At 40.1% G+C, this 16383-nt stretch overlaps 1 protein-coding gene across 1 annotated transcript; it reads left to right on the forward strand.

Moving 5' to 3' along the window:
- Positions 1 to 7223: 7223 nt before the first annotated feature.
- LOC106349599 (uncharacterized protein At4g04775-like) lies at positions 7224 to 7787 on the forward strand. Its single transcript, XM_013789589.1, has 3 exons — positions 7224 to 7379; positions 7485 to 7613; positions 7659 to 7787. Exons 1-3 carry the CDS (start codon positions 7224 to 7226, stop codon positions 7785 to 7787), a joined length of 414 nt encoding a protein of 137 aa, XP_013645043.1.
- The last annotated feature ends 8596 nt before the right edge of the window (positions 7788 to 16383 follow it).

Genomic DNA, 16383 nt, shown 5'->3' on the forward strand with positions numbered 1-16383 from the left:
CCTTTATTTTATAATGTGAATATCATGTATACAGGGTTTATAAACAGTTTTCATTGGTAATGTTAATTTTTGTTTTCCAGGATTCCATTCACTACACTTTGAGTCTAAAGCAAGAGAGCTGAAGACTTTGATTTACTATCTTATGCAAGTTCTATGTCTGCTTTTAATTTGGGTTTTTTTATATTAAGATTTTAGTTTTGGATTTTATTATATTAAGGTTTTAGTTTTGGATTTTTTTATATTACAACGTATGTGTTTTAGAAGGTTAAAGAACTTTCAATTGCTGTACGCTGCAACTGTTTTTTTTTTCAAGTGTTATAAGCCTTATATTATACTTGAATCTACTCTTACCTTCAATTAAAGAATCTCCGATGTCCAAAAATTTTTTTTGATGAATCTCCTTCTTTTCAAGAGGCTACCACTCAGGCACTTGATGAGTTCCTTGGGCATCTGAATCTAATTATGCACATACGAAAAACTTGGATAATCAATTTAATTTATACAAAAGAAGCATAAATAGATCAGCATACTTAAGATCTGAACAGTTTTTTCTGGGTTTCCACCTTCAAATAAATGAATCGCCTTTGCTTGGAGTAAATCACGGGATAGGAGTTCGTTCGCGAAGACGGTCTTCCCAAATACATAAATCGAAGACCCGTTTGGAGGAGATTTTAATTCAGAGAAAAGAAGGGAAGTCAAAGAACGACTTGAATCTGTTTAGCTTTGTTTATGACATGAATACGTTTTGGGAACAAAAAGTGAAGCGGATCGATTTCGTTCTTGCCGTAAACTTTATCCACCTTTAGTCTTATTTTTTATTCTTTTTTTATTAAGTTGAGCAAAATTATTTAAAACAAAAAACATAAAATCCAACCCAATGTGACTGAACTTAAACGCAGCCCACTGGGAACAATTAAAAATAAAACGCCAAACCCACTTATGTTGAGCCAACTTAATTTATCTTTGCAATATTCCAGAAGACAAATTCTAATTTTTTCAGTCAATAAACTATTAATACATTCAAAACCGATAAGTATGGTTTATGTCTCATATTATAAGCTTATATACTAACTCACGCATATATAATTTAAACATGTAAAATAACTATTTCATCCCGCGCAAGGCGCGGGTTACTACCTAGTAACATATTATAAGCAAAACAATAAATGTGTGAAAAAAAAAATTGAAGGTTATTTGACCCTCTAAATTGTAAAGGTTGTTCCAGATGCGACCAGCACGTGAGACTTGCTGATGGTTTGTTCCTGGAAGTTTCTTCTCATCTTCAAGGTCGTCTAATGCATAGCTCTCATGGCGGCGAAGGTGGTGACACTCGAATGCTTATATTGCTTGTTCGAGAAGACTAATACACTAAGCCGAGACGATTTACAGTGATTCAGTCTCCTCGAAACATAGATCACCTCATCGAGCAGTAACAAAACCGAGTACGATACATTTATCTAGAAATATATTTTCAACGTCCTCTTTCAGCTGGGGGTGGGCGTTCGGGTACACGTTCGGGTTCGGATCGGGTATTTCGGATTTTCGGGTATTTCGGTATAGAGGTGTAGAACCCGTTCAGGTATTTCTGTACTTCGGATCGGGTTCAGGTATTTTTAGTTCGGATTCGGTTATTTCGGATCGGGTTCGGATATTTAGAGTTTTTTAAAAAGAATTAAATTTTTCATTTCTCAAATTTCTTGTACTTAAAAATATAACTTTCACTTAACTATTTTTTTATATTTTTAATAGATTCAATGGTTAACAGATTTGTACATAATATTTTGAAACTAAAAAGACATTAATTTGGTTAATATTTTTAAATTTTGGATGTAACTTTTTGTTAATTCTTTAAATAAAAAGTTTGACATGTATTTTAAGTGAGTAGCAAATCATTTTTTCCGTAATTGTATGTATATCATATAAACTTAAAGTATATGAAGTATCAATATAAATATTTAATATAAAATGAGAGATGTAAAGTAGAAATATAAGGTTAATTATACATATGTTCGGTTATCTTCGGATATCCATTCGGGTTCGGATATTACCCGTTCGGGTTCGGATATCCAATCTCTCCTAATTCAATACCCGTTCAAATATTTTGCTCCTTCGGTTCGGATTTCGGTTCGGGTTTTTCGGATCGGGTTCGGGTGCCACTTCGGATATCGGGTAAAGTGCCCACCCCTACTTTCAGCAATGAGAGACGGTTCTCAAGAACGTGAGTGCTCTGCTAAATGCATGAAAGCATGTATGGACAAAAGGGTTCTTTCATTAACACTTGGCATCCTACTAAAGTTTCATCGCTTTGTGGTCTCTACGGATCTGTCGACTTAATGGCGATAGATCAGATGGGTTACCGTTTTTTACAGAAACGTATAGAGCAATAATGAATCTTTACCGTCCGGGTTCGGATATCCAATCTCTCCTAATTCAATACCCGTTCGAATATTTTGCTCCTTCAGTTCGGATTTCGGTTCGGGCTTTTCGGATCGGGTTCGTGTGCCACTTCGGATATCGCGTAAAGTGCCCACCCCTACTTTCAGCAATGAGAGGCGGTTCTCAAGAACGTGAGTGCTCTGCTAAATGCATGAAAGCATGTATGGAGAAAAGGGTTCTTTCATTAACACTTGGCATCCTACTAAAGTTTCATCGCTTTGTGGTCTCTACGGATCTGTCGACTTAATGGCGATAGATCAGATGGGTTACCGTTTTTACATAAACGTATAGAGGAATAAAGAATCTTTATTGATGCTATGATTATATTGAGAGGATTGATAAATCAACTAATCAAACTTGAAGCTGAAGGTTTATCACGTAAAAGTGTTCGTCGAGAAAAATATAGATGGTATGAAGTTCTTTTAAAAGAATGTTAGTGTGAACGCATTAATTGACAGTTTTGGTGAGAAACGTTCTCTGCGTGACACCTAAGTGTTTTACTAAATAAAAGTTTCTCGTTAAGCCACGTCACCACGTCACATTCCTTGCTAATTAACTTTTAAGGTAAATTTTAAAGGGAAAATTGGAAATATACAACAAAACAATAAGTACATTGTCCCTATGCCAGAAAATGAAGTATAAGTTGTCCACTTAGCATAATTTTTTCTGTAAATCCAATTAAACCCCTAATCTAAATCCAAAACGATTATTGTTAATTTAATTATTTTAAAATTTAAAAGTTAAAAAACAAAAAACAAAAGAGGCAAAACCGTTTTATCCCCAAATCGTGTGTATCGAACCCTAATTTCACTCCGTTTTCACCTCCTCCTTTGGCGAAAGAGAGAAAAGACGACTCGAAGTCACCGATTTGCCAGAGGTAGTTGTCGCCGGTGTTCCTTCTTTCCGCTAAGACTCCGCCGGTGTTCTTCTTCTTCTTAATCTAAGTCTCAGTCGTGCTCACTTCAAGTCTCGTTCTTAAGTAAGTCGCGAACATTGAAGCTCGTACCTCGCCGGAAACTGAAGCTCGTGCCTCACCGCTCTGCAATACACTCTCTCAGCTCTAGTTTCAAGAAAAGAAATCGAGAATTTCAGGTTTGTATAAGGACTTGTGGTTTCGATTTAAGTTTATGTCAATAATTTAGGATTTTATGTTAGCAAAGTTTTATTATTTTTGATTTATGTCATCGCGCGATTTTGCTAATAAAGTTTCATACTTTTCGTGTTTCGCATCTGTGTATGGTTTAATTTGTTTTTTATGGCCACCGATTTCTTGTAGCACTCTTACATAGTTTGTGTTGTTGTTCATTGGGTGTCTTTTTTTAAATTTTGGTGTTTTTTTTATCATATTTTGCGTTTGATAGCTACTGATTTTTGCTTCTGTTAAAGATTTAGGTGTTTAAATTCAAAGTTTAATTCTTTTTGCTTGAGACAACTTGGAAGGAACTTATATTATGATGCCTTTTTTTTGTAATGAACTTGTATTAGGAGACTTTGTTATTGTAATGTCTCGGTTTATTGTCTTTGTAATGTCGCGGTTTATTATGAACTTGTAGACTTTGTTTTATGAGAATTGACTGTGGTGTTTGCATTGTTTCATTATTCACAGGTATGACGATGGATGAGTTGCCTAAGTGCCTATTCAAAGAGGGAACTGAAACACAAGTTGAGAAGGTCAACAACACTTGTCGAACTTCCATAATTAAGAAGGTGGAGAAGTGTGTTGAAGCAGAGTACAAGGAAGTGTTGGGTGACCCGCTATTTGCTCAGGTTATGGCGATTTATGTACACAAGCTCAAGTATTCGGGGAGAGTGATCCACAGCTTCGTTTGTAAGCAGCTTCTAACCGCAAAGCGCCATGAGTTATGGTTCCATTATGCTAGGAACCCTCTCAGATTTTCAATGCAAGAATTCTATGCGATCACTGGTCTGAAGTATAAAGATGAGCCTGACTTGGAGATTGATAATTGGAAATATGATAAAGGGTTTTGGAGTAAGCTGTTAAAGAAAGGAGGAAATATCAGTCTACAGCAAATCAGGAAGGTGCATCTTAGATCTTGTAATACGTGGTCTCATGTTGATTGGCTGAGGCTGGTGTATTTGTGTGTGATTGCTGGTATACTTATGGCGAAGGATGAGAAGGTATTGATCCCACACAAGTACATCAAGCTGGTGATGGATTTCGAAAACATGAGGAAATATCCGTGGGGTCTTCACTCCTTTGATGCGCTGGTGAGTTGCATTATCCAAGTTAGGGATAAAGTGAAGATGCAGAAGAGTTATGTCGTTGATGGAATCTCGTATGCACTTCAGATTTGGTTGATGGAGGCTATTCCAGACATCGGGTCTCTTTAGGGTTGGAAACTCAGAGAAGGCATGACTAGCATGAGATGCAGGAAGTGGAAAGGATCTGCTAAGGTTTTCTATGAGGATATTATCAGCTTAGAGTCTAATTTTGGATCCAATGTAAGTTTTGTTTCCTTTAATTAATGTGTTCGAATTTGTATAGTTCTTAATGTTAGTGTCTAACTTCTGTTTTATTGTTTGCTTTGTAGGGAGAAGTGTTTACTTACATCTCTTCAACTGGAAATTTCGATGTCGTTTTAAGTGCTGAGTTTGATCGACCCTCTGAGATGCGGGATGAAAGAGTCAATCTGATGATTGAGATGCACCGAAATAAGTATGACTGGAGTAAGCATGTTTGGGCTTATCAGGAAACTGTACAACCATTTGAGTACAGTTATGAGGAACATGGTTCAGCTGAAGAAGAAGCTGGAGAAGCAAGTCCGAATGAAGTGGAAGAAGAAATAGAATCCACCCCAGTGTCTGCTGCAATAAAGAGAAAGAACAAGTCCGAACCTTCTGCTTTCACTACGCCAGTGACTTATTTCCGGCCAGAGATCTTCAACCGACCATCCTTGAATAATATAGATGATCCAGAAGTCTGTTGCAAAGACACTACAAATTGGTTTTTGTTCCATAAGAAAAAATTTCCAAACTAAGTGAATGGATCCTCAAGCCCAAGTAAGTAATATTTGTATTGTTTTACTTCTTTTTCTCAATTCTGCCTCATAAACATCGTCACTACAAATTGGTTTTTGTTCCATAAGACAAATTTTCCAAACTAAGTGAATGGATCCTCAAGCCCAAGTAAGTAATATTTGTATTGTTTTACTTCTTTTTCTCAATTCTGCCTCATAAACATCGTCACACTACTACTTTCTCTTTACAGAGTACTTCAGATTGGGCCATCTAAATTTGATGCAGAGTTAGCTTCGCGTATAATGGGGCCTAATGAATGGTTGAAGAACTATGTGAGTTTAGCTCAAAATTATTTTGCAGATTGAATTTTGTTGTTGGTTCTCATTCCTAAAAAAATTGTATTGTCTTTTTCAGGACATGTACGCTATGATGTATTTGTTTCGGGAAAAAACCTCATTGCGTCGGTGGAAGCCAAACCGAGTAGCATTTATGAACTGTATGTTTAGTAATCAGATCATCACGGCCTACGGCAAGTTTGATGGGAACATGAGAGGGTACAAAGTCGACAACAATTTTCTTGAGTATGGAAGAGGTTAGCCTCCATATCATGGAAGCACAGGTTCAGTTTCGAGTGTTGATGTCGATCGTCTTTACATCCCTATTTGTGTTAACCAAATCCATTGGATCTCTATGTGCGTCAATCTTGTGAACCGGACAGTTGAGGTCTTCGATTGGGGGGGGGGGGGGGGGTAAGAAGAACAACATAGCCGTGGAAGCATTCGCCGTCCTCATTCCACGAATCGTCAAGGCTGTCCAGTCGTCAGATAAGAAGAAAGATTTCAATGTCAAACAGTATACTGTTTCATATATCCCGATGCGCGCCCTAAACAAGAGTGGCAATGATTGTGGTGCTTATTCGTTGAAGTTCATAGAGTGCCATCTACTTGGTTTAGATTTCTCTTTGGTGAATGACGAGAACATCCAAGAAGCCCAACACAAGATAGCGTTTGATGTTTGGGAAGCAGCAAATGATTAGGTCTTGCAGTATCGAATGTCCACATTTAAGCCTCCAAAGCGTGCTCCGGAGAAAACGGTTGAACTCTTTTGAGTTCATGACTGTTATCTTTGATAGTTTTTGGTTTATCATTTCAATTCATGCACTACTGTTATTGTTTTGAAACTGATCTAATTTATTTGAGTTCATGATATATTAAGTGATTTAGGGTATAGGGTTTGAACCCTATCTAATTTATTTGAGTTCATGATTAATTGTTGTTGTTAGTTGTTATTATAATTTACATTTTAAATATGAACGTGTTGAAACCCCTAAATTCATTACGGTTCAAACCCCCAAATTCGATAGTGAACCCCTAAATTCGATTTGGTTCAAACCCTATACCCTAAATCATGTTATAGGGTGTAGTATTTAACAAGAGTAAACAAGAATTCTGTGTTTACCAAGTTACAATTTAGTATGTAACATGGGGATTTTAAGTGATTACTAAGATATGTTTTACAGCTTAGTATTTTCAAATTTTGTCTTCATATAGTTCTCAGATGTCGATTTTAGTGTATTAGAGTGTAGTATTTAGCAGCCAATATAAGTGTTATAGAGTATAACCCAATTACGGTTTATACCCACTAGGCTCACCCGAAAATTCTTAAAACCCAACCCTAAACCCGTATCCACACACCCCCAAACACGTGATTTTCTTTTCATTTGTCGAAACTTAAGAAAGTAAAGTAGAGAGAAAAAGGGATTAGGGTTCTTTCTCTGCGACTCCTGGGAATCTAGCAACAAAATCACAATGACCAGTTCGTCAACATCTTCTGCTCGTTTTCCTCGATTCTCTACTCATGGTGTGCCTACAAGATGTTGGTGTGGCGAGGGCATAACCACGTTTGGTTATTCGACGGTGGAGAATAGGTATCGACGATTCTACCGATGCGAAATCGCAAGAGATGTAAGTCCCTGTTTCGATTTTGTGTTGCAGATTAAACCATACTATATCACTTAGATTTACAGTTCAAAATATAATACTGACTGATTTTTGTTTCTTTTGCGATAGAGAAAAACTGAGAATCATCTATTTAAATGGATTGATGAAGCTTTGATTAAGGAGATTCGGATGGTGGATGCGAAACATGAGAGGGTTGCTCTAGGGATTACGAAGTTTGAAGAAAGGGTTATGGAAAAGGTGAAGTCCTAGATGGTTAGAGTTGAACATGAGATGTCCGAAAAGCTTAAAGAGAAGGTATACTTGGGGTTTGCTAGAGTTGCACAGGAGATGAAACAGAAGCTAAAGATAGCGACGGTGGCTATGGTAGTTGTAGGAGCAATCGTAGGAATATGGACTTCTCTTACTGTCTGAGCAAGTTCTAGTGATCGGTTTCTTGTTGTCTGAGTTTGATGGGTTCCTAATCTTTTAAGTTTCCAGTATTGTTTTCATTATGATCGACTAATATACACTCCATGGATTCTTATTTACAATCGTTGGCTTTATAATCAGCTTCAGTTCACAATCTATTACTTATTGTTTGATTTCTATATTTCAAAGCTAGCTTCAATTTACTGTATATTGATTAAAGAGTAAAAGTTGCAGAGAAACCTATTGATCAGCTTCAGTTTACAACTTATTGTCAAATAGATAACATTGCCGAAAATCAGGGAATGATTGCATAAAATCAAGTAAACCATATCCAAGAACAAGAAAATTCAAAAGCAAGAAAACCAAGCAAATCAAGTAACCAACACCATAATGAAAAACAAGAAAATCCAAAACAAAGACATGTCTAAATGGCTCTGTCACACGTAGCCCTGTTATGATTCTCTTCGCCACATCGACTGAACATGTGCCTCTTTTTTTCTTGAGCTCCTTCCGATGAACGGAGCTTGTCTTCAACTATCTCATACCTGCGTTTTCTTCTCCTTCCTGCTCCTCTTCTTGATTCTGGAGCTAGCACATTAGCATTCCGAACAGTATCTGGAACCACCCAACTATCCTCAGGAACACCTATTGGATTGATAGTTTCTTGATAAGCTGTTCTCCAAGTGGAAGTCGTGTACATGTCATCTGTTAGTGATGATGGGGCTCCGCCAACTGTTAAACCAGCCTTGATTGCGTGTCTACATGGGATTTTCAGTAGGTCGTATTTCCCACATGAGCAGGTTCTTCTGTCCAAATCAACCAGGCAGTCGATTGTATCTCCACGAACCAAAAAACGATGCTCGTTAACTGGCTGGACAAGAAACGTTTTCCCCTTGTTAATCCGTCTATCTATCTTTTTCTCGATGGCAATAGTTAATGGTTTTGTGTGCTTCCTGCTTCGTGTGCGTCATTCGAAGAACCAACGGGTCAGCATTTCTCTGATGCTATCCAACAAAGGAATGACTGGATACTCTCTTGGTGAGCGCAAAGCAGGGTTTGTTGTCCTGATGTCGTACTTGTATCCTTGAACTTGACAGCGAGCCCACTTTGTAACATCTGCATCTGTTAAATATTTTCCAATAGGTGGACTAATATTGCACAGAGCCTGGAATCGCTTCTTAAAATCAACAACTCTATAAGTTTTAGAAGCTTTTGCAATCAATCCAACCACTCCCTTTCGTACTGATTGCCCAAATGAAACGAAGAGAAATCTGAATTTACCATCAACATCGGTTTCATAAAAGGTGTGTGTTCCTGGATTAGCTTCTTTCAGCATGTGCTCTGTATGAAAACCTCGTACAGATTGCCCAAACGAAATGAAGAGAAATCTGAATTTACCATCAACACCGGTTTCGTAAAAGGTGTATGTTCCTGGATTAGCTTCTTTCAGCATGTGCAAGTATTTCAGAATTTTTCCAAAACTCTGCTCGGGAATGCCTCTAACCAGACTAATTGCATACTCACGAGCATCCCACGTTAATGATTTAGATATCTCGCATCCATGTTTCATTCTCATAATCTGTATGATATCATTAGCTTTGGGACCTTCTTTGACACCATTATACCTATGCATTATTAGACTCCCAATAGTTTTTGCAGAAGCTGTCCGGCCACCATTATTCATACTTGAAGCAGCACTTGTATGATCTGCCACATATTTTTTGATGATGAAATATGTGGATCCTGATAACCCCTCAGCACGAAAACTTCACTTACACTTGTTGTCCATGCATCGGATTTACCAAAGTTTTCAATCTGAATTCAACACTTTGTAATCGAAGTTATTCTTCATTGCTGGCATTTCCAATGCTGCTTTCAACTTCGATTTGTTTTGAAACGTTTCACCCCTCTTCACAACATCATTCAAAGAAAACCGAACACCTTTTCCCCTATCGTCTTCATTTCCACTTAAGTCAACATCTTCATCTTCTTCTGAGGCGTTCGAGTTACATTCGTCTTCAACATCCTTGCTCGATTCAAATGAACTACCAATGCCATCTCGAGGTGAAAACGAGGAAGGCTCACCTCGCTCTCTGAAAGGCGAGTTAGATTGCTCTTTATCAAGCTCAATGTTGTCGCTGTTTCAATTGACATGTGAAATAGACACACACAACCTTGCAGAAGCTTTTCCACGTACATATGTAAGAAAATTCTTGACTTGCCGATAATTCCCAATAATAACTGAGGGACAGTCTATCGTATTGATTAACTCCAAAGGTAAGTAGCTTAACTCAAGCTCGACATCATTTTGGTCAATTCCAAAATCCTCAAAAGCCGTAGTCCTTAGATCTTCAAAGGAACTTGTCAATTCCACAGCCAATACTCTACCTCCTTTTTCTTTTTCAAAAGCAAATCCCCACCCTTTACAGGGATCAAATTTCCACATCCCACAAGAGGCATAGATATGCATGTTCTTCAACAAGGGATTCAAATTTTTGGGGTGGTTTCAAAATTAATCAAGAACTTGTGAAGAAGAAGAGAGATCACGGTTATTTAAAAAAAAATAACTTTAGGAAACACGTAAAATTTGGGAAAATAAAGATTTACAGAATATTTTTCAAAAGATTTTGGAGAGATTTAAGGAATATTTTCCAAAAGAATTCGAATTTGGCAGAACATGCATTCTGCTGCCCGTAGATTGTATATATGATGGTAGATACGACGGCAGAATGTATAATCCAGCAGAGATAAGTTATAGTATATTAGTAGATAACGAAATATTACCATGGTAGATTATTAGTAACTGGCATATTCTGTGAATCCCTGCCAGTAGATATATAGGAAACAATAATTCATGAAATCTTTTGTGGTTCAGATCGTAAGCAAAACCGTAACTTTTTCTTTTTGCGGTAATAGACAGATTACCAAATCGTAGATTTTAACATCTGTAAGCGCAAGATATATGTAGTTAACCGAAACTACGATCTACATATCCGTAGTTAGTAGATTTTGTTTTCTACTATCCGAAGATAAAAATATGAAATTGTGTTTCACTAATATTTAGTCAACCAAATTATTTTTCATATGATTGTTCCATGTTTATGTACATTTTGAATAATTTTTCATATTTTTCTAACTCTTAAAATAATTGATATGAATTTTTGAAGTTGGCCAGGGGTATCTAAGTCCAAATCCGACCAAAAAATGATTTATGGTATAGGAACAATGTAATTGTTTTTCCGTGGTGTTTTGGCAATTTTTTCAATTTTAAAAGTGTTTCTCCTTTAATATATAGGAGATATTAAGGAGAAGCATTTAATGAGTATGCAGAGATAACAATAATGGGTTTTTTTCCTCAAAAAAAAAAAACCACTCGAGATGATATGTCGTGGGGAAACTTCATTCTTTTGATTCATTTAGATGTTTTCATCCTAAACTCAAATTTTGTTTTGTCCTCTACTTTTTGTACTCCATAAATTTTTGATCTTTCTTAGTTCCCATTGCATTTAATCAGCTTCGTGATCTGATATTGTCAGTGAAGAACACAGAGAACGACTTCGATGAATTTGTTTAGAATTAAACACTTGATATTAGGTTCAATTTTCTGTTCCAGCCATTGTCAAACTGCACTAGATTGTCGATGTTGTTTTCATATTCTAACTGTAACACCCGCCCCTTCCCCATTTCCAACCGGGGTTCCTGGGCGCGGGGTTAATGATACACATGTCTACTATCCCGACATCTCCGTGTGTCCCGTTACTGGTTCCATGAGTTCCAAGTGCATTTCCTTTCTTACCATCGATACTTCCACTTAAGGTTCTGCAAAAAGGGAAGGAAAAGAGGGGTGAGTAAGGATTACTCAGTGAGGTGATTCTAGACCAGTCTCCCCCATGAACTTTTATACTGCTCAATGCGAAACGAGAACCGGCTAGTCACTATACTCAGTTGGATTCAACTTAATTAACTTGTCACATTCGTTTCATTTCATCAAGTCAAGCAATGTAATGAACTCAGTCATCACTCAATTCACATAATTCGGTTTAAGACTCAAATCATCCTAGAACTCTAGGACCTACACAGCTCAAAGCGGTTCCCTCCACCCCTTGTTCGTGCTGCTTCCTGTGAAGTCGCCTGCCCTGGTAGGCCCGTCACCCAGTTCCTCGGGTACGGGCCGCCTTTGCAGTGTATTACGACCCCTTCCCGCCAAGACTCGGAGTGACTCAATCTTACCGGCGCCTCTATTCTTAATCTGCCATTTTTATCGTATGTTATGTCCCCGCATCTCCGCCGTTTTTGAACGCTACGGCCGCCGCGTTATCTTTCTTTCCACCCTCCCGGGTAATTTACTAATCAATCAATCATCTTTCCTTTTTCTTTATTCTTTCCATTCATTTTCTTAGACTCAGTCTTTCCTTCATTTAAGACGCCACCCGTTTTCGGTGTCTCACTCAATTCATTAAACAACCATTCACGGATGTCCTACCATTCATCTAATCAGACCGGTTAACGTTTACTATTATCCTAGGTTTAATTCTTTCTAAGCATCCTGACTCTCAACCACAATCAAGAATAGATCATCGACCAATCAATCATGAGACAATCCATTTTAAGTCCTTAATCAGTATGAGCGTTCTTATGCAGTATGATCTATCAACCTAGCATCAATCAGGATCTAGACAATCCTAGCTCCTCATTCAACAATATAGAAGAGCATGAACAAGATCTGGGTAGAACACCTCACCTTAGCCTAGATCTGGATCTATATCTGAAAATAAGAGATAAGAGAGATGAGATCTGAGATCGGCGACAACACACGGCCACCACCACCACTCGCGGTTGCTCACGGCGAGGAGAGAGAGAGTCGGCCGGGAGAGAGAGAGATCACGCGAGGAGAGAGAGAGAGAAGAGGCGCGGCAAGGGGAGAGAGAAGAGAGAGGTGCGGCAAGGAGAGAGAGAGAAGGGAGAGAGGCGGCGCAGGGAGAGAGAGAGTCAACGGCTAGGGCTTCCGGTCTCTGAGAGTTCTCTGCAGAGCTTCGCTTCAAGGCTCATGATGAGAGACTAAGGAGGTGGAGGCTGGTATTTATAAGAAAAAAAGAGTAGGAACTCTAGGGTTTTCTAGTTGGGCTGTAGAGAACCCAATACCCTATTAAAATTTTAATTGGGCCGGTTTTGGGGTGTTACAATTCTCTCCCTATTAATCGGAATTCGTCCCGAATTCCAATCTTCAGACTTCGAACTTAACATCTCAAAACTCGATGCGAGTTTCAAACACAATCAATGGAGGCACACATAAAACATCCTACTTGCTCAAGATCATTTTTTTTAATTTAAAACCAACAATGAATTTCAATAAATGAAATGGAGTAGGAATACAATAGTTTAATAGGTCTCAAGGTATCGCCCAAATCTGCGAATAGCCTTATAACAAGAAAGGAAAAGCTAAAACCAATACGAAATAAAGAAAGCCGTGTCCTACTCCTACTAGCTGTCTCAGGAATCGCAACTAGCCACTTTGAGCTGGAGACTTCTGCCCCGCCTCTGTTTCAACACCAACCACGCGGCCACTCCCAGTCGGCGACGCCGGCTCCTCTTCCCACTCTGAGTCTTCCGATGGATCCTCTTCCACTTCCTCCTCAGAGCTCGAGATGGCGACGACCCGATGGGTAAGTGTCCGTTCGGCCTCCATTGCCTGGCCGGCCATCCGGTTCACCAAGGCGAATTCCCATGATTCCAACGCGCCAATCAGCTTGCCCTGAATTTCCTCGCGGAGTCCTGCCTTATACCACCGGCACCAATCCTCCGCTGTCTTTGGCTTGCATCTTTTGGCTGTCTCCAGGAATTCCTCAGTGTACTCCCGAACTGAGCGTGGTCCTTGCCTGGCCTGCATCAGTGTCCCACACCGACATACTCCGGTCACGCTCCTCAGGCGGTCCGCATCAATGCTAGGAATCTTTCTTGGACGTCCACGTTTCCTCGTTGGTACACTGTCCTCCATCCTACACGGTCCAAGACCTTCCCCGGTCAACCCCGACGTCCTTGGGGGCCCACGGCTCCCCATGGGCGGTGTCGTTTCAACTTCAGGTGCAAACTGGAAAGTCCCCTGACCCTGGTACAACCGCCTGTACTCAGCTGCCCGCTGGAAATGGGGCATCAGTACCCGATGCCTCACGGTCGTCTCCCGGATGTGGGCGTTCGGCTGCTCCACGAACCCCACTTCCTCCTCGTCCGGGAAGAGGGCAGGTACCATGTTACCCCAAGCGTCACAGTAGGGTTTGCGGGTGTACGCCCTCGTCACCTTTGGTCCATAGCGCAAGCGTCTTTCTCCGAACTCGTGATGCACTGGTGAAGACATCCTGCAGTGTCAAAAGATCTGATCAGAATCATAATAGCAGTCATGAATAGATGACAGTTCTCGATCGTTTCTCAAGACTATAGTGCTGCTTGTGCATTTGCATGAATTATATCCCCGGTGTAGTCCTTATCATCCCTAATAGTGCTTTCCATTTCGCCCCAAGCGATCCTCCAACATCCTTGTTAGCATCGGCCTTTTCACTCAATGATGCTCCTCCATCATCCTTTTTACCCCAAGATGATCCTTTTTACCCCAAGATGATACTTATTACCGTCAACCCTTTTACCCCATGAAGGTCCTAGATCCTTATTGGTATATCCCATTTTGCTCCAAAGCGATCATCAATCGTCCTTATTAGCATCCACCTTTTCGCTCCATGATGATCCTCCATCATCCCTTTCACCCCCAGACGATCCTTTTCACCCCAAGATGATCCTTATTACTGTCAACCTTTTTACCCCATGAAGGTCCTTAGCTCAACCCGCAATCTCGAATTGGCTTTTCCCTTTTGTCCAGTCCCCATGGCCGCCCTTGGTTTCGCACCTTCCTTTCCTGGTGGGCCCACGCCAATTTTTTTTTTTTTTAATGAGAAATAAGCTTCACTGTAATATCAGAATGACGCAATGCTATTCTTTTGCAGAGATATCTCTTCCCTGGAGCGACGCACACCTCGGCTTTGTGTCTGATCCTCGTCCCCCGACCTTCTCGGGCTGGCGTGGGGTGGTGATGCCGGCGAGACATATCACCTAAAGCTAGTATGTCCAATCTTCCATTCCTCATTAGCCTGCCGCGCTAGGCAAATGACCACTCTGTATACTTGTCTTACAACTCTTTGTTAACCCCTTTGTGGGCCTCCAGAACTCCGCCACACCACGGTTCGAGGACTTCTTGTTGTTCCCATCCCGGCCGAAGCCTCTGAGCTGTTCGAACTCTCTTTCAACACTGACTACAGTGGGTCCAACAGAACCATAAGGAAAGTAATGAACAATGGCGGAAACGCTGATCCCTTAAGTTAGTATTAAGGGACCTTAACCTGGCTCTGATACCAATTGTAACACCCGCCCCTTCCCCATTTCTAATCGGGGTTCCTGGGCGCGGGGTTAAGGACACAAATGTCTACTATCCCGACATCTCTGTGGGTCCCGTTACTGGTCCCATGAGTTTCAAGTGCGTTTCCATTTTTACCATCGATACTTCCACTTAAGGTTCTGCAAAAAGGGAGGGAAAAGAGGGGTGAGTAAAGATTACTCAGTGAGGCGATTCTAAACCAGTCTCCCCCATGAGCCTTTATACTGCTCAATGCGAAACGAGAACCGGCTAGTCACTACACTCAGTTGGATTCAACTTAATTAACTTGTCACATTCGTTTCATTTCATCAAGTCAAGCAATGTAATGAACTCAGTCGTCACTCAATTCACATAATTCGGTTTAAAACTCCAATCATCCTAGAACTCTAGGACCTACACAGCTCAAAGCGGTTCCCTCCACCCCTTGTTCTTGCTGCTTCCTGTGAAGTCGCCTGCCCTGGTAGGCCCGTCACTTAGTTCCTCGGGTACGGGCCGCCTTTGCAGTGCATTACGACCCCTTCCGTCCAAGACTCGGCGTGACTCAATCTTATCGGCGCCTCTATTCTTAATCTGCCATTTTTATCGGATGTTATGGCCCCGCATCTCCGCCATTTTTGAACGCTACGGCCGCCGCGTTATCTTTCTTTCCACCCTCCCGGGTAATTTACTAATCAATCAATCATCTTTCCTTTTTCTTTATTCTTTCCTTTCATTTTCTTAGACTCAGTTTTTCCTTCATTTAAGATGCTACCCGTTTTCGGTGTGTCACTCAATTCATTAAACAACCATTCACGGATGTCCTACCATTCATCTAATCCAACCGTTAACGTTTACTATTATCATAGGTTTAATTCTTTCTAAACATCCTGACTCCCAACCACAATCAAGAATAGATCAACGACCAATCAATCATGAGACAATCCATTTTAAGTCCTTAATCAGTATGAGCGTTCCTATGCAGTATGATCTATCAACCTAGTATCAATCAGGATCTAGACAATCCTAGCTCCTCATTCAACAATATAAAAGAGCATGAACAAGATCTGGGTAGAACACCTCACCTTAGCCTAGATTTGGATCTGGATCTGAAAATAAAAGATAAGAGAGATGAGATCTGAGATCGGCGACAACACACGGCCACTACCACCACTCGCGGTTGCTCACGGCAAGGAGAGAGAG

This window comes from Brassica napus, chromosome C9 (genome assembly GCF_020379485.1).
Source record: "Brassica napus cultivar Da-Ae chromosome C9, Da-Ae, whole genome shotgun sequence".
Lineage (NCBI taxonomy): Eukaryota > Viridiplantae > Streptophyta > Magnoliopsida > Brassicales > Brassicaceae > Brassica > Brassica napus.